The sequence below is a fragment of the Ochlerotatus camptorhynchus genome, unplaced genomic scaffold, assembly GCF_037179485.1.
Source record: "Ochlerotatus camptorhynchus isolate MF236.1 unplaced genomic scaffold, CSIRO-AGI_Acam_v1.1 ptg000743l, whole genome shotgun sequence".
Classification (NCBI taxonomy): Eukaryota; Metazoa; Arthropoda; class Insecta; order Diptera; family Culicidae; genus Ochlerotatus; species Ochlerotatus camptorhynchus.
Genome location: NW_027041212.1, coordinates 295,152 through 318,845, shown reverse-complemented (window position 1 = coordinate 318,845; position 23,694 = coordinate 295,152). Strand labels below are relative to the sequence as shown.

The 23,694-nt window shown below is 36.8% G+C and overlaps 1 protein-coding gene and 1 pseudogene across 1 annotated transcript; both read left to right on the top strand.

Moving 5' to 3' along the window:
- Positions 1-618: 618 nt before the first annotated feature.
- LOC135714859 (modular serine protease-like) lies at positions 619-23,523 on the top strand. Its single transcript, XM_065238271.1, has 5 exons — positions 619-946; positions 21,021-21,318; positions 21,394-21,923; positions 21,986-22,849; positions 23,272-23,523. The coding sequence occupies exons 1-5, from the start codon at positions 853-855 to the stop codon at positions 23,481-23,483; spliced, it is 1,998 nt and encodes a 665-aa protein (XP_065094343.1). The 5' UTR covers positions 619-852; the 3' UTR covers positions 23,484-23,523.
- On the top strand, positions 17,619-17,750 carry LOC135714866 (U4 spliceosomal RNA; annotated as a pseudogene).
- Positions 23,524-23,694: the final 171 nt, after the last annotated feature.

The following is a 23,694-nucleotide window of genomic DNA, read 5'->3' as shown; positions in this document are numbered from 1 at the left end:
TATTCGCAAAGCCCTTCACGAATGGATAACATCGATAGAAGAAGTTGAATCGAAAAAGCTGAAGTCTCGTCGCCCTACTTGCTACGCATGCCGTAAATATCATATCCTGCTATTTTGTCCTAATTTTCAGTACATGACCTCTACTGACCGTTGGAAGCTGATCAAACAGGTAAACATTTGTGCCAACTGCTTCAGTGCTCACCACTTGGCAGACAATTGCAACAAACCATTTCGGTGCCGCACTTGTGGGGAGGCTCACAATTCTCTACTACATAAAACCAAGAATCCTTTTGAAATGTAAAGATCGTAATTTATCTATTCCGTAAGCTTATCTATACAATGAACTGCGTTCATGAAATATGAATTATTTGAAGTATCTAAGTCGTATATACATTTATTTTACTCAAACTGGATTATTTGTTTAGAGCAAAGCCAGAACAGATGATCAATACAATTAAAATTCAACACTCAGTCATTTAATTTCTCGTTACTACTATCACAAAGCGCATCCACTCCTACAGGTAATGACGTCACCGATTCCCTCGTACCTACTCCTAATGCAAATCGTTCAAATGGAACTCACTATAGGCTAATCAGTTTTGCGTTCAAGTTCACAAAGTTCGCACGCACGCGATCGGGCAGCAGCAACTGAAAGCAAGAACATCTCGAGCGTCGTCGTCGTATCAAAACAGGTTCTTCCTCATCTTCTTTCGGGAGATCACGGCTTCTTAGAACAACGAGAACCACAGCGTCCCATCCGAATTATGACAATCTTCAGTGTTGTGATTTGGTGCGGTTGAATCGGAGGCTTAGAGTTCAGATCCATGAAGCCGGACTCAAATCGAGTATTCAATGTGGAAGTTCATTTCTCGACCTGCGTGGAAATTCACTGCACTAATCTGGATCGTGGCCACGCTAATTACGCCTTCGGTGCAGCAAACTAATTGTGAGTATTGAGAGGGGGAAAAACAGAGTGATCATGGCAGAGGTGAGTAGTTTAGCGCAGATCAGACCAATTTTTTGAAGTTTTGAGTATTCTGTAAATCCGTTGATAATATTATCAAATTGATAATGTTATCAAAATTAGCTTCCGACGTTATGTATGCTTTTTAAGACGGATTATGTGTGAGCTATGTATGACCTGTGTATAGCAGAAGATGTACTGATGTTGATGAATAATGCTGTCTGCACGAAATTACGCATCCTAAGGGGAATCCCACTGAACGATGCTATTGTACCTAAGTTTGAATAAATTATTCGCTCAAAACAAATGCAGAAAACAGGATTGATTGGCACACATAGCTGTGCACAGTTGGGATTGACTTAATGATTCAAGCCTTCAGTACAAGGAGTTGCATTGTTTGAAACTAGGGATTACTAGAAAAACGATACATGGGATGGATTAAGATCCGAAAAAATGAATCCAATGGCTTTTTGCATGAGATTTTATTATAATATTTTTTTTGGCGATCTTGAAATAAGAATTAAGTTATTTTTATAATGCGATCTTCTTTATTTTTAAACTGAAGAAACCATGCTCCGTATACGTTGCGGATCTCGCAACCATATTCTACGCAGTAGAGCGAATTGCTTCACTACCTTTTGACCATTATTTCATTTTTACGGATAGTCTTAGCTCATTGGAGGCTGTTCGTTCAATGAGGCCGATGAAACACTCCTCGTATTTCCTGCCTGAAATACGATCTAAACTGAGTGCTTTATCTAACTGCTCCTATACCATCACCTTAGCTTGGGTCCCATCTCATTGCTCGATTCCGGGTAATGAGAAAGCGGACTCGTTGGCTAAGGTGGACGCTATGCACAGCAAAAATAAATAAATTTTAATATTACATCCAAAAGGATGCACTTTAATCATGTCGAAAATCTCATGTAATTTTTATGACCACAAAAATAATCAAATGCAATAAAAGCAGCGTAATGTCAGTTCATGCACTGGTATATGAAATTGGTACAAAAACTCTGACGGATTATTCCCAAATGTCTCCGAAGTTGAAAGATTAAACTTCCGAAGTTTAACCATAAGAACACAGCAACAAAATTATTTGAATATCACATCAAAGTGGATGCACTTCAATCCTGTCGAAAATATGTTGTCAAAAAGGACAAAATTATCATTAATACAGTGCATGAACTGACATTACGCTGATTTTAGTGCATTTGTTTATTTTTGTGCCCATAAAAATTATATGAGATTTTCGACATGATTGAAGTGCATACTCTTGGATGTAAAATTAAAATTTATTTTGACGTAGAACTACGTCTTTGTTGACTATACTGGGGTGCAAATCAAAAAATATGTGTGGTGAAGGAGTGTTAGGTTTTGAACGCTTGTAACTTTGTCATTTATAGATGAAATTAAAATCCAAATACGCCAATCGATAGGATATTACATTACGAACCTGTTGAAATAAATATTTTTCCAATTTTTCTGTAATTTAACTTTTGAAAATGTACAAATGATAATTATATCACTGATTTCATGAAATAAGCCTTTTTCCCAAACCCAGTCATCATAAACGAATACCACTTGGTTGCACATCATTCTGCTTGAACCTGAAAAGATATAAATCAGCGCTGCTCTCATGCCACTGCTCATTGTCGCTTGGGACGGCGTGGCACTTGGTCCTGCAGTAAGCAGGACCAAATCAGCGGCTAAAGGTGGATCACGGCGTGACCACATTGAGGAAAATTAATAAGTAAACTCCCTCCCCCCTTCACAACAATCTCTCCCCCCCCCCCAACAACCCATTCTAACCCCCCCCCCCCCACCCCTCTAATACCTCTCCTAACCATCCCCTCCCCCAACAATAACCCGAAAAAGACATAGATTTTGACGATCACTTTTTTCCGGGAAATAAATTTTAAACAAACCACAATTATTAGTAAAAACAAGTTTTCCCCTTAATTTCTTCCCACACCGAAACTTTCAAATTTGAACAAAAAATTGCTTGAAAGACATGTTCGATGACATTCAGTTGGTGAATAACACACAACTGACGGTGAAACATTTGACTTTTTTTTTTACTTTAAATGATCTATATTTCTTGAATTTGTGTGGTTTACATGTATAACTTATCAAGTGACACATATGCGTCTTTTCAACTTTAGTTCCTGTGAAATTTCAATTATTATTAATTACAGTTCCTAGTCCCATCAGGCCTGTTTTAGAGAATGACCACCTTGGTGGGATTGGTTTGTTTGAAAATTTGAAAAAGGAGACTACTCATTCAGCGTCACCGTTCCCTTCTGGAAGTGCACCAGGAAAAGACAATCCGGGTACGTCTTCACGTTTTCGTCTCGTGACAGTGAAACATATCTGGTGCCTCTATATATGCAATTATATTAACATCCAAAGTCCATCCTATGTGACATATTCTGCACAAAAGAAACTTTTTGCTCCGCTTCATTCATAAAAAACGGTGGGAAATTATATCAGGTTCTGAACCTGAAAAGATATAAAACAACGCTGCTGTCATGCTTTTGCTCATTGTCGCTTCGGACGGCGTGGCACTTGGTCTAAAGGTGGATCACGGCGTGACCACAATTAGGAAAAGTAATTAGTAAACCCCCTCCACCTTTCACATTAACCCCCTCTCCCTCCCCCCCCCCCATTCATCAATAACCTTTCCTACCCCCCCCCCACCCCTCAACAATAACCCGACAAAGACATAGACTTTGGCGATCTCTTTTTTCCGGGAAATAAATTTGAAACAAATCACAATCATTAGTAAAATCAGAAGTTTTTTCCTTAATTTCTTCCCACACCAAAACTTTAAAATTTGTACATATAAAAAACATACTATTCATTTGCGTATAAATTTCATATGTGCTTCTGAGTGGATTCTGTTTATGTGTGGTCAAATGAAAATCATGTGGAATTTCACATGGATATTTGTCAAGAAAAATGTGTAAATTGTTTTGAGTCAACCATAACCAAAACATTGAAATACTTGAAAATTTTAAGATAAAGTATAATAGTTAAAAATGCATGAAAAACATCAATTTTGTGTGGTTCTACGTCATACTGCGGTCGTGTCTAGGACACAACCCTTTAAATTTTTTTGCTGTGTGGAGTTACGTAAAGTCTATGAAGTTGACTCATGAAGCCTTACTTACCTTACCAATCAGGCTCAGGCCTTGATGTCCTCTGCTTTCCATATATGTAAGTCGTCTCCACTCTACTCGGTCCATGACCATACGTCGCCAGCCTCGTAGTATGCGAAGGGTCAGCAGGACGCCGTCTACTTATGAGGCCATCATAGTTGAAACACAAGACCTTTGATCATACACACACGTAAGAATGCCAAAAAAATCTTAATTCAACCAATTAGACCATTCTATCCAATCCACAAGATTTATAAAGATGAGTCAAGTTACAGTCAAAGAAGCTTTCAACTTTGTTTTGAGATGCTCAAGAAAATGGATGAAGTTGCCTAATAGTCCGCAATGCCTTTAGACACTATCTGAATTGATAGGTTGAAGTTTCCCCAAGAGATATCTGGATGACTATTCTTAGATTTGAATCCATTTCTTTTTGATACACAGTATATTTTCATAGTTGATCTTACTATAAGTGGACGCATATTTCCAATTGACTGAATCATATGTCTCTGGAATTAACCCAATAGGTCTGTAGACTTATTCCAAAAAGACCCTAACGTTGATCAATAAGGTATCGTAAGTAGTTTCAAAACACTTCTGAGAAGTAGAAAGAAAGAGACAATGCCTTATGCTTTTCAAATTGACTCAAAATTTTGTCGGAATTGAAATTAGGGTGTTCCAATGATTAACGATTAATGAATAGTTGATCATATGCACTTAGGATGAACTTTTCGACATGTATCATAAATATATAACCGTCATTGCAATGAGGATTAAGATCAATGATTAAAAATTAATATTTTAAAAGTTCATAACTAGAAATGTTGGTTAACACTCTGATTAAAATATAAGTCCTCCAATGTTGAAAATTTCCATAAGGCGTCTGAATTGAACCTATGAGATCTTTTAAATTTATGAAATTTCCTGAGTCGATCAATAAAAACTCTGATTATATTCTATAATTCTGAAAACTATGATCATATTCTATAATTCTAATTTCGACTATGCACGGGGTTTATCAAAATTAGGACGAAATCAAACTACCAGTCCTTTGGACGTACCCCAAGAGATATCTTGGGACGAACCTTAATTCATCTGGAGATAATCAGAAATCTCTCTACATTGAAATTTAAAGGCTGATTCCTTTGTAGTTACCCCTAAACCCAAGAACCACATCTTGTCACAAAAGGTTAAAGTAACTTAAAGATGACCTATTGAAGTTTCAATTGTAAAGCAAAGGTGATACTAGAGAACCCTCAAGATCTCTGATATACGTGTAATCATATAGGACGCCTGAATTTAACCCGTACGTCCATTGCAGGCTGCTAAATAAGGCCTGTAAGGTGAAATGTCATTCAAAAATTCAAAAGCTAGTTTTTCTTTGAAAACCAAAACTATCTTCAGCCGACGTCAGTGGTGTAGTGGTAAGCGTGACTGCTATCTCACCCCAATGGGTCTGAGTTCAATACCAGCCGAGGTCGTTGTTGTTGTTGAGGCCGTTGTTCCCAGCCCATGTGTGTTTGAATGGGTGCGATATCCTGCGCAGGTGTGGAAACTGCCTTCCTGCACATTCGATGGCCGTCAAGGGATGGCAATCGATGTCCGTCGGTGATTGGCAATAGATTGCGGAACAGAAACAGACGTTAAATAAAGGAATAAATGAAAATTATCTTCTTGAAAATGTATTCATTGCATTCTACTTGTCTGGAACATATCTGCATTAACAGCATTTCGGTTTTAAACTAAAAAGCTGCTTTTGAAATTTTAAAAATTAATTGCGTCACCTTTCTCCATAAAGGCTTTGACTCATAAGCTGTTAATAGTTCTCTCGTTTTTTTTTTCTTTTCTGCTAAATCGTGGTACCAATTTAGGCAATACATATCCAATGAAGTAATGAAATTGGGTTGTTAGCGGAATTGTTAAATAAAATAGCTAGTAAAGGCTATCTTTCATTTAATTTCGCTTAATTAATTTTGGTATCAGTGTCATTTCCACTAAAGACTTATCAAAAACCTAACCCCCTTACATATCCAATAACATCTTTGATTTGCTGTAGGATCTAACTCAAATTTCAGCTCAGTTTCACTAAAATCACGGTTACTCATAGCATAGACAAACAGACGTAACTCTTTGAATAAATTTACTTTTAAAATATCGTCACGAAATCACTAACGACATCTGGTGAGCCATTTGCGGAAAAGCTTGCTTACCAATGTCTCAAACAATGTTGTATACGAGTTCTATAGAATTTATAGAAACGTCAAAGTGATGCGATGCTAGCAGCGCTGTCGTGGGAGATTCCCGAAACAAATAATATTTCACTTTCTGATAAACAAATAATATTTAAATTGAAAGTTAAATTCGTGAACGATTTTTTTTTTCTTGATTTGTTTTCCGTGCTGAGCACCAATGCTACCGACGCCAGGGAGGCAGCTCCCACACCTGGACCCTACCTATCGACCCATCAACTCATGAACCGGGGACCAACGGCTTTACTTTCCGTGATCAGAGATGTTATGCCTCACCCGAGTAGCACACTTTCATCAAAATAAGTTACAGCAACTTGTTTATGACTGAAATAAGTCGTATATAAGTTTCTACAATTGATTTGTGACAAGCGTGTTACTAGGGCAGAACATCCCGGTGGCGCCGACTGGGATTGAACGCAGGCATGCTGGGGTGAGAGGTAATCACGCTTACCACTACACCACCGGCACCGCTAATTCGTGGACCATGATTAAGGAGAAATTGTTACGTATGTTTGCTTGTGCTCATAGGCTGAGTTAAATCTGATCGAGTGGTTGATAATGAGCTAAATTTGGTTGATAACCAGTAATATTTTTTTTTTCAAGGTCTAGCTCAATTTTATTCAGTTTATGAGTAACCGTGATGTTTGCAAAGCTAAGAGAATTTTATTTAAAAAAAAACATAGATAGCTTTGAAGATTGTGGAGATAAGTGAGTGTCTACTGTACAAATTTGTATGACCAATCAATCAATGTTTTACAATCAAAAGGTTTTCTTTGTCAGAGATAGAAAAAATAAATCCAATCCTATAATCTCATGTTGGTAATAAATTAGTCAAGAAGTTTCTGAAAACTATCCTAATAAAGTATTAAAAAGGCTTTACTGTTGGTCCATCGATAAAAAGCTCTTATTCTTACATGTGGACAATACAAATGGATATTTTGGGTTGCTAGTGAAACATTGTACAAAAATGCTTTCCATCGAAATGTATGTTTGCGCCCAATATTATAGACACTTAGTCCAACATTAGAGGCATACCTAGCTGAGATGCCTGGCGTTGCTCGGAAATTAAAATACAGGAATCCGCCGAATTGCGCGGTAGGTGGTGCAGTTCACCCACCACAATTTCTCGGTTATCCTCCTACACATTGAACTGATTTTATATAGTTGACACTAATCACATTCCACGAAGGTTCGCAAATCGATCCTGACCGATCATTTCCAATTACGCTGAAACTTTGCACAGTTGTTCCATTTTAGTAAAGGCGCCATTTTGTGCTCTCAGTTTTTCATATTGAATTACGACTACTTTTTGAAAAGGGCCTGTGTAAAAATAGTACTAATGAGTTTAAAAATATATATTGCCGAAACGCTTTGTTCGATTGATTTGGGGTCTAGAGCAAAGTTGTAGATATTATTTTGGCAATTGTGTAAAAAATATACACTGTAAAAAATTTCGTTTGCATCAATGAAAAAAATTATATTTATTATTAAAAAAGTTGATTTCTCAAAAAGTACATTTTTGTTTTAAGCCTCATTGAAGCTCATAATGTTTGCTACTAACTGGCAAAGTTTGGTGATGGTAAACTCAAAAACAAAAAAGTTATGGTTTTTTTTTAATATTTCACGATTTTTACATTTTCATTAAAAACACATTTTTAACCGTGTATATTTTTTCAAGAATTGCATTTTAATTTTGCACAACTTTTCCGAAGACACCATAGCAATCAAGCAAGCCGTTTTTGCAATGTATTAAAATGTTTATTTTATAAGCGCTTTTCTACACAGGCCCTATCGGAAAAGTAATCGGGGTTCGCTATTACAATTTGTAATAGCGAATCCCGACTACTTTTTTATCTTAAAATCTCAACTTAAATCCACAAAATACATTTATCTGCTCTTTTTTACTTTTCTTTTATTCGAAAACCTTATGGACAAATGATACATAATTTATTTTCATTGTAATACACTTACTTTCTATTTTTATTTACATCACTTCTTAAATACATCGAATATTTTGGCATCATTATCATTACAGTTTGAGTATTGTTTGGCTTTAATTTTATTTTCTGATACAGGAATGAAAGAATGAAACTTTTGAGTTCCTTGAATTATTTTTGCATTATTATATTGCTCGTTGAGGTGTGAAGCCATACATTCGTATTCCTCTGTTGTGGCAAAACTAAGTGATAATTTTGTTAATTCTTCTTCTTTTCGATTATTTGCCCAATTATAAAGCTCTCTTGCATTTTTTATTGGATATTCACGTTCTTTGGCCAAACTTGCTCTAGTAGCCATACGATTTATTGTACCTCCAATAGCGTCACAAGGATCTTTCCCATGTGATGTTGCAAAGAAATGCCATTCGGCTTCAATTCCATACTTTGATTTAAATTTACAAAGGCTAGCAAAAATTTTCCGATTCTTGTACTGTGACGCGGCTCCATCGGACATAAAATAAATCTTGTTGATATTTTTACTTTGGTTAATGCGTAAAAAACTTATCATTTTAGAAATAAATAAGTTAACAGCCACTGAGTCATGCCTTAACTCTTCAGAAATTATAATAAAACTTAAATCTTTGAGCTTCCGGCAACATGCTGTTCCTCGTTTGAGATGAAAAGAGCTTGTTTATCAACACGAAGACGACAGGACGTGCAAATGCGAAAACCAGTATTCAATCCTGATGCTTCAGAATATCCAATCGATTTTAATTTCTGGATGGTAATATTCGAAATATTCCTCAGCTCTTTCGAGCACTTGACTTCCTCGAACGGCCGAATGCACCTGATAAAACATGCTCGTTCACTCATGTTGCTTCCTGTATTAAAAAAATTAAAAATAATAATCTTTAAAAATGATTTCATTGAAATACAACTGAAGGTTATGCTTACCTATTAACCAAATGGTGTTACACTTATTTCCTATGATAACTTTTTAAGATGTATGCGGTAAAAAGCAATCTTTGTGATCAACTGCTTGTTTTCACCATTCAAACTCATTTAAGTATCAGATCGATAGGTATAATTTCTACATTAGGTACAGACAGATGTTTTTGGTGTTCACTACTACAGTGTTGAGTATTTGACTTATTACCGTTAAGATCACTTATACAACTATGCAAAATTGAAGACAATGAATAAAAAAGAAAATTAATCGCTAGTTTGAGCATCATTTCACTTTTATTTAGTTCTAGCTCAATATTCATCAAATGAATTTTTTAGTTTTGTTAGTAACGATACCTTTTCATGGTATCAGATGTAATGAATCCTAACTTTTCAATAGGGCCTGTGTAGAAAAACACTAATGAAATAAACATATCTATATTGCAAAAACGGCTTGCTTGATTGCATTAGTGTCTTCGAGAAAGTTGTGCAAAATTAAAATGCAATTCTTGAAAAAATATACACGGTTGAAAAACATGTGTTTTTAATGTAAATGTAAAAATCATGAAATTTTCAAAAAACCATAACTTTTTTGTGAGGCTTAAAACGAAAATTTTCAAAAATGTACTTTTTGAGAAATTAATTTTTTTAATAAGAAATATATTTTTTTTTTCATTGAAACAAACGAATTTTTTTTGCAGTGTATATTTTTAACATTATTGCCAAAATAATATCTACAACTTTGCTCAAGACACCAAATTAATCGAACAAAGCGTTTCAGCAATATAAATTTTTTAACTCATTAGTACTATTTTTACACAGGCCCTGTTAGAAAAGTAGTCGTGATTCAATTTGAAGAACTGATAACACAAATTGGCATCTTTACTAAAAAAGAACAACTGTGCAAATTTTCATCAAAATCGGAGCCGACAAATAAAAAAAAAATTAAAAAATTCGTCAATCTGTAGAGAATTGCTATAGAGCATTTCCAGCCCAAAACGCAAACCGGTTGGTCATGAGTGTTTCCGATTTGAATGAAACATTTCTCACGTGTTCGCTGCTACTAATGGTTGAATTTTTCATTTAAATTAGATTTTTTTCTCCAGAGTAACTTTTGAAAAGGGCGTATAAAAAAATGGATTATTTTTTTTTCAAAAAATCATAACTTGAAAATTATTGATCTGATCAAAATGGCATATGAGAAAAAGTTTTAGGTAGTTAAATTATCTTTGCGGAAAAAATACACTGAAAGAAAAACTTAGTAAATTAGTATTTAAAAAACGTAAAACGATGATTATCTCAAAACACCCCCCCTTCGATCTTCATAATTTTTTTTTTTCAAGAAAACTGAAAAAATGCTTTAATATTTGGTAAAGAGTGTATGCTGGTAACTTTCTTAATTTTTTTTTTATAATTTTTGAAATTTTTGTTGGTTTGTACAAGTTGGTGAAATTGCATATTTTTTAGTAAAATAGTGATTTATTTGGATTCTACGCATAATTTTCAAAAACTTTGTATAAAGAAACTTTTTTCCTAAGTCCAGCCGTTCTCAAGTTAATGCAATTTAAAAACAAAAATTATGATAATTTTCTACATTTTGGGCCATTTTCAAATGTTAGTCGTGATGTCCAGCAACGAGATGTTTTTCCATGAATATATATTAAAAAACAGACAATTCATTCTCAAATATGGTAGCTGTCAGACTTACCCGTTTCTATTTAGACGCAGCGGAAAAGAAACAAGTTTATAAGTAAATACTCTCAAATATACCCAAATAATCAACAAACCCACTCATGTGCCTTTTTTCTGTCCTCTATTAGTTGTTTACCTGTATAGAATTGTGTATGTCATAACAGAGGCTCAAAACATAAACAGGTAAACAAATATGTTATTAAACCTGTAATTGAGGTAAATTATTTAGGTACTTCTCTGACGTATACCATATTGTGCCTTAAGAGCTCATCCCGCAATATCACAACTACATAAAAAAGCACCCCGTGGAGGCTTCTTACACTCACACCTAAAAAAGTTTGCTATAATCAATTGTACCTAATGAAGATACGTATAATGTCAACATTGTAATTATTCTGCTACATATATATACATATATTGGGACGATCTTCACCTGTTCCATTCAGTTCATCTCTCTTAGCGTTTCAAGTTAAAAAGCAAGTAGTTTTTTACGATGGATAACAATTTCAAGTGTTGTAAACCTCTACCTAAATCAATTTCAAAGCATGACACAGTAGCAGTTCAGTTGTTTATCTCAAAATTATTAGAATTTTTAAAGTTGCAAATAACAGTCCAAAAGTGTATTTTTATGTCAGATGTAGATGTAGATGTAGAAATTGAATGGCATTTTTTTGCAACTTCACACGGCAAAGGTCCTTGTGATGCGATTGGCGGTACCCTTAAGAGAATGGCAACCAGAGCAAGTTTAGCTAAGCAACACGAGCACCCTATAACGAACCCTAAACAACTGTACGACTGGGCAAATAGTCGTAAAGAAGATCTTCAAACAAAAATGTCATTTTGTTATGTTTCTACGGAAGAATACAAAAAGGCTGACACGGAATTTGATCCAATTTTTAAGAAAGTGAAACCAATTCCTGGAACTCGAAAATATCATTGCTATATTCCAGTTTCAAACAACCAAATTGCAGTAAAAATATTTTCTAATTCAAACGATACACCCAAATTATTCAATGTATTCAAATAATATGAGTTGTAAAATAAAATAATAAATATATACTGTTTTTTATCTCAACCAAGCTTTCATTTGACCACATCAACGTGCTTCTCTTCCGCTGTCTCTAGATAGAAACGGGTAAGTCTGACAGCTACCATATCTGAGAATGAATTGTTTGTTTTTTAATATACAATCATGAAATAAAATCTCGTTGCTAGACATCTCGACGAACATTTGAAAATGGCCTAAAATGTTGAAAATTGTTATAATTATATTTTTTTAATTCGCATTAACTTGAGAACGGCTGGACTTAGGAAAAAAGTTTTTATATGAAAAGTTATTGAAAATTATGCGTAGAATCCAAATAAATTATTATTTTTCAAAAAAATATGCATTTTCATCAACTTGTAAAAATCAACAAAAATTTAAAAAATTATAGATTTCTTTTTAAGGAAGTTACCAGCATAAACTTTTCACGAAATTTAAGGGTATTCCATCAATTTTCTTGAAAAAAAAAATTATGAAGATCGAAGGGGGGGTGTTTTGAGATAATCATCGTTTTACGTTTTTTAAATACTAATTTACTAAGTTTTTCTTTCAGTGTATTTTTTTTCGCAAAGATAATTTAACTACCTAAAACTTTTTCTCATATGCCATTTTGATCAGATCAATAATTTTCAAGTTGTGATTTTTTGAAAAAAAAATAATCCATTTTTTTATACGCCCTTTTCAAAAGTTACTCTGGAGGAAAAAATCGTATTTAAATGAAAAATGCAACCATTAGTAGCAGCGAACACGTGAGCAATGTTTCATTCAAATCAGAAGGGGTCGAGACAAAATTGACATTTTTTTTAACGATTTGAGCTAGAAATGCTCTATACAAAAATCAACTCAATTGGATGGAAGACAGCCGAGAAATAGCGGTGAGTGGACTGCACTACCCACCGTGCTATTGGGGGGATTCCTGTAAAACGAAATGTGTATACAGATAATAAAACTATCGATCGCAAGCTATTTCTGTAAAGTTTCCAGTATTTTTTGTGGGGAAGATGGTATATAACCTACCTCCACCTATGTAAAACGCTCACTTTCAGCTCAACACAGGTCCATGCTCCTACCCATTTGCCTTTCTCGTACACCTAGGTGTATCGAAAGGCAATAATATAACTTGAAAAATATATTTTCGATACAAGGCCCAGAGGGACAAGTGTCAAGTGTCAATCAACTCAGTTCAACGAGATCGGAAGATGTCAGTGAACTGTAGAGTACCAGTTGTCGAACCCCCTACATTCAGTTTGAATTCAACATGTCAAGACCAACCATTGAAAAGGCCTCAACTCCATTTTGTAAACAAACCTTGTAAAGCCATTTTGTCGCGAACCGAAGTCCACCAAATGGCCTTACAAGGTTTGTTTACAAAATGAAGTTGAGGCCTTTTCAATTGTTGGACTTGATGTGTTCGATTTTGACGTTCTGATATCTATGGAATTTGACACTATGGTACAGCGAGATATTCTGATTCAATGAAAAAAATAACAGGTTGCTTTGATATTCCATCAACATGAAGGAAGCCTTCTTTAATTCCTTTATTTAACATCGGTCTCGCAATCGAGTGCCAATCACCGATGGACATCGATTGCCATCCAATGACGGCAATCGAATAGCCAAGGAGACAGCTTTCACACCTGGGTAGATGTCGCACCCATTCAAACACATGGGTCGGGACCAACGGCTTTACTTCCCTGACCGAAGACGTGACCTGAGATTTTTATGCCTCAGAAAAATTCCACCAACCTCGGCTGGGATTGAACCCAGACACACTGGGTCACGCTTACCACTACTCCACAATCGCCGGCAAACATTTCAGAGTGTGGCTCAGTAATAGACCCCTGATGCGCACACTGTAAAATTTCGTTACTCACACACTTTTTTAAGTTGTGTCTGAACCGATTTGAATGCAACAAGTTCCAGTTTGTGGGTTTCTAGCTTTTGCAGAACCTTATCGAAGATTTATTGCGATTGGATATTTGGTTCCGATATATGACTTTTCTCGGTTATGGCTGAAGTGATTCGAGTGCAACTGGTTTCATTATGTTTTCCATAGAACTGTATTGAATGTCATTCCAATCGGATGTTTGGAACCGGATATATAATCAAAATTGCGATATTTTCCTTTCTCAGCGATTACTTTAGCGATTTGAGTGCAGTCGATTTAATTTTGTTTGTATCTGTTTTTCATAGAACCTCATTAAATTTCATCATGATCGAACGTTTGGTTCCGGATAATATGACCAAAAAAGTGATATTTTGCGATAAAATAGTAATTCTCACTCACCATTCTCGGCGATGGCTTAACCGATTTGGTTGCAACCATATTGAATTTAATCCCAATCGGATGTTCGGGTCCGGAGATATGGCCAAAATCTTGAATAATCCACCTACCGTTGTCTAGTGCCTTTCTCGTGTAATATTAAATAACTGTATTCCATATTCTTGTAACTATTGTATGGGCGCCCAGAACCTGCGAGAGTTTTGAGTAAGTGGTGTAGAACTTTTCTTAAGTAGTTTGGAGTCCGCTTTGAGAAGCGTCCGAGAACGGTTGTGTGTTTTTGCTCCGCTGCGTGCTTTTTTTTTTAGAGCTCGGGCTATCTTTGTGCTGCCGTGTAGTTTTTCGGTGCTCGCATTTGAATAGTTTTATGTCCCGGACGCGATAATTCTATTTAGAATGATTTGTGCTGATGTTTTTCCCCTGTTGCTTTGGTGCCTGGTGTGCTCTCTCTCCCTTTGTTGACAGTGTGACTCGACCGCGCTGATCTATTATTAGGTTTTGCGGTGTGCATTGCTTTTGTGCACAGAGTGACATGAAGAAGAAAAGTGATATTTAGTTATTGTGTGTTTGGATTCGCTGGAGGAGGAATTGTTTAAAAATGACTAGAGAAAATTAAGCATCGAGAATGCGCTCCCGGATGTATTGATTTGGTGAGTACGTTCCAGTTGAAGATTGTTCTCTCTAAATATCCCTTTTTTGAATACGTTTCATCAATCAAACATTATTATATGTTGGGTTTGGGGGGGGGGCAGCCTAAGGGTTTCAATGGATTTGTAGACTGGACAAGTGTTCGTGGATTTGCCAGTCCCTTGTCACGTGTTGATAGACGTACATCTTGTCGTTTGTCTTCCAAAGGTCTTCAATGAAGTTGATTCACCCAGCTGCAACAAACCATCAGGCAGAACTTTACAACCAGTGAAGTATCTGCAGTCATATGTAATCCTTGCACTGATGGTGGGTTCTATTCACATCACATGTTCCCCTATAAAAAAGTGAATTTGTGTCGCATATATTATAATCTCATCTGATTCTGGATTTTACAGTCAGCTTCACAGGTGTCAACCTCCTGCCCAGGAATAAGGAAAACTTCGTTAAAGTCTCTTATTGTGTTTCCCTTCCGACTGGGGGACTTGTAGACTTCGGGGCAAACTTTCTTTGACGGTGGTGGATTATTCCCTTCGTTCGCCTCCGTATCCGAAACTGGCTACATCTGTTCCAATTCTGCTTCAGCCTCCAAGCGAGTCTTGAACTCTCTTTTTTTCACTCAATTGATACGTTCCCACATTGGGTTTGGCATGGAGAACTCGTCTTGAGAGAGTTTCGCTACCGCGTTTTTTTTCCGGCCAGTGTAGGATTCCAGCTTCTTTCCAACCAGAAAGAATTACGGTTAGGCATGTTTCGCATCTTTCAATTGTTTGTACCACTTTAAATGGCATTTTTTCCGCACTTGAACTTGGACGACACTAGCTGACTCCCTTCCGAAACATTTTGAACTGTCACTTTTCTCCAGGCAACTTTGTCATCATAAAACTGAACGGTACCAAGTCAAGTCAAAATGGATAATAAATAAACAATAAGGTATTCAAATTTACTTTATAAATGCTATAATAAACCATTGTGCAGCGATGATCGAGACGTTTCCGTCGGATAAGATTATTTTGCGGCCGAGTGTCTAGGAAGCTATGGAAACCGAAATGGCTCTTGATTTTGTTTTATGCCCTTATAGTATAAACCACCATCGCACTTTGTGAGTTGCCCCAATAGAACCCTTGCTTTTGGTTTGAATCAGTACAAATTCGTTCTATTATATAAAAAAAAAAAAGAAGTATACATATTCATTTTCTTCCGAACTAAATAAACCACCATCACACTTTGTGAGTGGTCCCAACAGTATCCTTGCCGTTGGTCTAAATCGGGTCAAATCGGTTCTAATAATTATTTTATATTCAATCAAGTAAACCACCATCACACTTTGTGAGTGGCCCCAACAGCATCCTTGCTGTTGGTTTAAATCGGTTCAAACCGCTTATAATTAATTATTTTGGTCATTGATAAAATAAAATAAACCATCATCACACTTTGTGAGGGGCCCCAACAGTATCCTTATTGTTGGTTTAAATCGGTATACACACATCTAATAATGATCTACATCTCTAGACAGCCGGCTGTTTAGAGCATAAATCGAAAACACTTATAAATAACTACACAAAACAAAAGATCGCATCACTTATCAAGGTGAATCCTGATCCAACGAACCTAACCCACTAACAAAACCTCCTTCCTGTGACTTTTGTGGGATGCAGAGGTAAACACGGTCCCAAAACAACAAAAGTCACACACTAACATTCCTTCCCTCTCCCACCTGATTGCAAGGACGTGGCCGGTGACGTTATTGATCTTTAAAGGTAGGAGTCACTGGAACATGTACACTGAGAATGGCAGGTTACTACCAAGCCCCATTCAGTTGATTCTTTGTACAATTTCACTGGTTCAGATCAATCACGGAGTGCAACTATCGATACGTGCAGTCAGACTAAGCTAAGCTAAGCTAGAACTTTTCTTAAGTAGTTTGACGTTGAGGTTGGGTGATAATAACTCAAAAATTGGAGCATTGTTTACATGAGAGCGAATGGTAACTACTTATGGTCATGAAGTCCCACATGCAACCTTAAGATTGGCTAATTTTTCTTTACCTAATGGTGATGTTAGTTAACGTGCGGGCAGATACTCAACTAACAATTTTTGTAATATACAAAAATGCTTTGCTAAATCATTTATACAGCTTCAAGCTGTATTCAACGCTATACAATATGAGCCTTACAAGCTACCGACGCCAGGTAGGCAGCTCCCACACCTGGACCCTACCTATCGACCCATCAACTCATTTAGCGGGGGTCAACGGCTCTACTTCTCCGAATGAATACGTGATCAGAATGCAAATTTTCATTAGGTGCTCTCAAAGTGAAAAATTATTGCAAATTAAAAAAAAAAATTATTGAGTTGGCCGAATTTCGTACATATTTTTACATAGTGCATATCAGAAAAATTCAGGCCAGTTCCACTCATTTTAGGAAAATTGCAGGAACTTTACGATTCTCTGAGATATTCAGAGAAGTTCAGAGCTCTTAAGAACAATCCTTCAGAGATGTTCCAAGAACTTTTTTCGAAACATTCAGAACAGTTTCAAAAATCGGGAACTACAAGAAAGTTCTGAGCTTTGAGGAAGTTTAAAGATCTTTAAGGGAAAGTTCCAAGAACTTTAGGGCAGTTTCATGAACTTCAGAAAATAAATCGCGAACTTTGATGAAGATCAATTAATTTCACTACACTCTATTTAAATAATTCTCAACTTTGCGCGGTGGCGATATCGTAACCAATGAGGTACAACCGGTGTGCGATTATTGCTAGTTGAAAACTATTTAAATAATTCTACATGAACTTCAATAAGCTCCAGAAAACTTTAAGTATGTTCAAAGATCTTTTGGCAAGACCAGACAGCTTCAGAGCAGTTCCATGAACATCTATAAAATTGCGGGAACCTAACGAAAACTTCTGGAAAATTTCGAGAACTCTCACTCCAACCATTACTTTGATCTATTATGATATTCCGGAACATTTAATTAAAATTCAGAAAAAAAATATGTATTTATATATGTATTATTTTTACAGTAACATTAGAAATATTCCAAGAATAAAGTTCATCGTAAACGAACAGCGGGAACTTTAATGAAGTTCCGGGAATTTCAGAAAATATTGAAAGCATTATATAAGACAATTAATGGCTTAACATTAATGAACACCACAAGAAATGCGAGAACCTTCAAACAGTTTAATGAAAATTCCAAGAATTGCAATGAAGTTCCGAAAACATCAGTTTAGATCCAAGAACTTAAAGAACATTCAAAACTACGGGGAAGTTTAAAGATCTTTTAGGGTTGGTTGCGATAGTTTAAGGGAAGTTTCATAGGTTTTGGAAAAATTTCAAGAACATCAACGAAAATCAAAGAGCCCCATTGGGGTCATATTAACTAAACAAATTGAAACTTTAGTTGAGTTTAAAATTTTCTAAGGGAAGTTACGTGACCTCTTGGGTTGTTCTGAGAACTTAGGACAGTTTCATGAAGTTCCTATAACTACTGGTTAATTTCGAGAACTTTAGGTCAGTTCCATAAAATTTATGAAAGAGCGAGAACATTCTAGTAGTTCCAAAAACTAAAGATTGTCCAAGGAACATCAGGGAAGTTAAGAGAACTTAAGAAACATTTCGGAAACTTCACAGAAGATTCGAAAAATTCACGGAAATTCTGAAAACGTCGTGAAGCAAAGATCTTTAAGACAGTTTTATTAATTTCCAAACGAAGAGACGAACCAGCCAAGCACTGAAAGTCTCTATAATTAAGAAAATACAAGTAATAATTTTACCGTAATTCAATACACACCACCATAAGAGCAGCGAAAACTTCAGGGTGGTCCACAAAAATTGCAGGAACTTTAAAAAGGGATTTCGTAGAAGTTTTATGAATTGTCTGTGGGATAATAAGAGAAACTCAGAGAAATTCTACAAAATTCCGGGCGCTTCAGGGAAGCCTCGAGGCGGTTCCATCAGCTTCAGGGAAATTGTAAAAACTTTTACGAGTTTTTAGGGAGTCAAGATAACTTCAGGAAAATCCAGACAACTTGAGGAAAATCGTAAAATCTTTAAAGAAATCGAAATTCTGGGCACCCTAATGTGTTTGTTATTCAATATGTTGTTACAAGAGTGGTTGGTTGTGTAGAAGCCATCAAATGAAAAATATACGGCCTCTACACGTCATTTCCATTTCAAAAATACCCATATTGCAGGGTATTTGACAATTTTTCAAGAACCAGACACTGCCATCTTGAATTTTTAAATGACGGCGCGGCAATCATTGATTTCTGGCCTCTACAATTCCCATTTCTAAAATATCCTAAATGGAGCCACAAAAATAAAAGTTATAATTTTCCGCGGGCCAACCTCTAGATTTGTGCCATTAGTTGAGAAAACCATTCTCTGAAAGTTTCAGCTCATTTGATTGTAAGATGAACTGGCTGTATGGGGAATTTGGATAAAATACATGAAAAAAAATGACACTCCTACATCCCATCGATCATAAAAACAGTTTCCTTATTCTCAATTTGATTCAGAAACTTGTAGTTCAGTTAATGAGTAACAACTGTGCTGGAGATTGCTTCATGAATCCCTTTATTTTGATTGAGATATTTGCTTTTGAATGAATATGAGCGTTTTGTATATGAAAATTTCAACCAAATCTCCTATATGAAGATTAAACCAAAAGTGCCAGCCCGTGCAATGTCAAAAAAGCTGAAACATTCAGAGAGTGGTTATCGCACCAAAGACAAAGACAAGTGTTAATCTAGTTGATACGTTGCATAAGATGCCTGTATTTTGTTGCAATATACGAACAGAATACACATCATAAATTATTATCTCTATAATACTAAATTGAATCGTGATGCTGTGTTCAACAAAGTTGTTCCTTATAGTTTAAGCTACTTGTGCTGAAATTCTGAGCCTTATCGTGTTTGCTGAACCAGTTTTATGCACGAAAGAGTGAAGGAATATTATTTATGCATACATTTCAACCAATATCTCCATATCAATTTTAAATCAAAAGCGCCAGCTCGTGCTACAACCATAGAGGTAACTCTAAGACTAGAAGGTCCCGAAATAACATGCGCAACTTTTTGGCTCAGCTCTGGTACTCTCTTCGGTCCCAAGCTAATCGATACACCCCTCGAAACATAGGAAAATCCACTAACCCCTCATTTCATCTGTCAAACTTTCATAGCGAAAGATGGAGGCGAACCAGCCCCAGGCTGAAAGCCTCCCTAATAAAGATAAATCAATCAATCAATTTCATAGCGAATCAAAACAAACATTGCGTAGTACTAGAATTTCGACTAGAATAGGGTACGTTAATCGATTTGCTTGGGACCAATAGGCTAGTCAAGTAGTGAGCCAATTTAAAATCGTTAGTTTCGTATTGATTGTTGCTACAACCGAATGAGCTGAAATTTTTATAGAGTTGTTTTCTCATCAAATGGCACAAATCTAGAAGTTTCCCGTTGAAAAAAAAAAATACAAAAATATTCCCCCATATAAATTTGGGCCAGTCTAATATTGTAGGTTATTTGACAGTTTTTAGAAAATCGAAAGCCGCCGATTCCAAAATGGCAATACAAACCTGCATTAAACCACATAACTCTAATGTGCATTTCAGTACTTTAAACTTTAAAGTACACTACATTATATTTGCCATTTGAGTTAATTATTTTCAACTCTCCAAACACGAAAAAGAAGATGAAGCAGCACCGGACAAAGTTTCGCCACAGACAAACAGACGTAACACTTCATTGTGTATCTTCGTTCATGCATTTAACGGTTGATTTGAATATTATCAGTTCCGCGAACTACTCGCCGCAGCGCTGGCATCGGATCACTTTGACGTTTCTATACATGCTATAGAACTTTTATGCAATATTGTTTGCGAGCTAGCGAGCAAGTTTGTTTTCCGCGAGAAGCCCGAGAGATGTCGTTACTGAGGTCATATGTTTTGAGATACTATGTTTTCAAGAAAAACTTTTTCAAAGAGTTACGTCTGTTTGTCTGTGGTTTCGCGTTTTATGTATAGATATAGATATAGACATGGATACATACGAATAAAATACAACAACCTGAAATAATTCAAGATATAATTTAATTTCAGCATTATTCCGAGACCGTCGAAAAGTGTGCAACTATTACGAATGGAAGTGTGACAGCGGTCAATGCATCGAGTCCCATCAACTGTGTGACGGGGTGATCGACTGTAAGGACAAGTCCGACGAAACCTCAAAAACGTGTGCCTTCATCCGATGTCCGAGCTATGCCTTCCGTTGCCAGTACGGTGGCTGCGTCGATGGCAACGCCATGTGCAACGGGATTAAGGAGTGTGCCGACAGCTCCGACGAACATCTGCACTGTCCCGGATACAGCGAGATGTTGTTCGCTTCCGGTAATTGTTCGTAAGTTTTCCTGAAATGATTGGAAATAATTTATGTTTCGATTTAAAAAAAAAAAAAAAACAATCTTCGTTTAAGGAATACCGAGTTCCAGTGTCAATCCGGACAATGCATCCCAAGCGACGGGGTTTGTGATGGTCTATCGAACTGCAACGATGAATCGGACGAACAGCAGAAAATTTGCAGTCTGATCTTCTGTCCATCGTTTTCGTTCCGCTGCAGCTACGGAGCCTGCATCGGTGGTTACTCTAAGTGTGATGGGATCCTGGACTGCCGCGATGGATCGGATGAGGATGAACTGCTTTGTGGTAAACCGTTTCCGGCAACTACGCCCAGGATTATGAGTTCTACGACGACCACCACAACATCGACAACTCCGCCACCGACGATCAGTGGACCTCCAGGTTCCTGTGCAGTTCCTACGCAACCACTAAACGGTCAAATTGTACTAGATGAATCAGCTCAGGATATTCCAATCGGCAGTGGCGAGTTTATCGAAAACTTCAATTCTGTCTTCGTTGCGTGCAATGAAAAGTATACTATTAAGGGAATCGCAACCATAACCTGTCTCGATGGAGAATGGTTGGATCCATTTCCGATTTGTGAGCGTAAGCTACCTGCAACGATAATTTTTCTAAGAACATTAGTATTACTTATCCCTAATTTTCAGGCTACTGCTCGGAAATTCCAATCAACGGAATAACCGTTCAACCAATTTGTGAATACCAACGGAAGCAAATTACCTGCAAGCGACCGCTTCCTCCAACGGCCAGAGTGCGAATTGATTGCAAAATTGGATACCAAAAGCCATTAGGACCGCTGAACGAAACGCTCACTTGCGAAAACGGTAACTGGGACACTTCGGTTTTTCGATGCGAGCCCATCTGTGGAACACCAACACCGGACGCCGAAGCCTACATCATTGGAGGCAGGAGCGCTCCCATAACGGATGTTCCATGGCATACCGGAATCTACCGGAACTTGGAAAACGACACCTTTGATAATTTTAAATCGGAAGATTGGCACTACATCTGTGGTGGCACGATTCTAACGGAACGCTTGGTGGTTTCAGCGGCGCACTGTTTCTGGGACGTTACGTCGTTCTACGATCTTCGTTCGTTTGCTGTGACGGCCGGGAAGTATCGGCGAATGTTGGATGCGGTCGAGTCCCTCCCGTCACAAGTCTTGCGAATTAGAGAGCTCATCACTCAACCCCAGTATCAAGATTTTTCCGGATATTACAATCTGGACATCGCCATAATAGTGCTGAGCGATTTCATTGTGTTCAAATCGTACGTTAAGCCAATATGCTTGGAGAGAAATCTAAGAACTGAAAGTGAAAAGCGGATCAAACCGAATAGCGTAGGACGGGTGGCAGGTTGGGGATTGACCCTTTCTGGAGGAGAGCTGAGTCCCAATTTGAAAGTGGTGGACATTCCTACTGTGGATTACTACACGTGCCGGAATTTTTCACCTGTTTCGTATAGACCGTTCTTGACCGGGGACAAGTTCTGCGCGGGAGAACCCACGACCGGTAATTTCAGTTCCCACAGTTACCATACACTGACAAATGGGTTCTTTAGGGGTATTGAGGAAAATACATATTCGTAATCTGCATTAAAAATGGAACCGAAATCCAAATGTCATCAATTTTTGTGCACTGGAACTATTTAAAATAAGTGCTTTTACGTTAGTAAAAAAGCACCATCATAGTGCCCCTCGATGGTAGTGAGCTGTAAATTTGTTAGTTTAGTGTCAAGTAATGAAGTTACTATTTTGCTTTAAAACTTGATTTAAATATCGAGATGAAAGCCTATGCGATCGTAAAACATATCATTGTGCTCAGAAAACGAAACACTTTCGGATGATGCATAGTAACCGATATATTTTCAAACTTTAAGAACCCAATTGTTATCATTCTACAATATATGAACCGCAAACTATGTATCATTCTAGGAACGAGCGTCTGCCAAGGGGACAGCGGTGGAGGCTTTGCACTTCCGAAGGAAATTTCCGGTGAAACCGTCTACTTCCTGTACGGTATCGTCAGCTCGGCACCTCGTTCGGCCAGTGGAAGCTGTGACAATAGCAAATACGTTGCATTTACCGAGGTACAAAACTACATTCCCATGATCCTGGACGCTGAAAGTCGGTTTCCGGTAATATAGAACAAACAGATGGATCAATAAATATTCCCTACATAGTAATATAAGGTTGTTTGAGTTTTCGTTTCAATTTATTATTTACTTCATCATTGGAATGTACTCAACGGAAATCAAAAATCTCTTACTCCATCTTATATTTGATTCCACTCAGGTTCCATTAATTTTGGTTTCATCAATATAATCACAAAAAGCATCACGATAATGTAAATTGTTC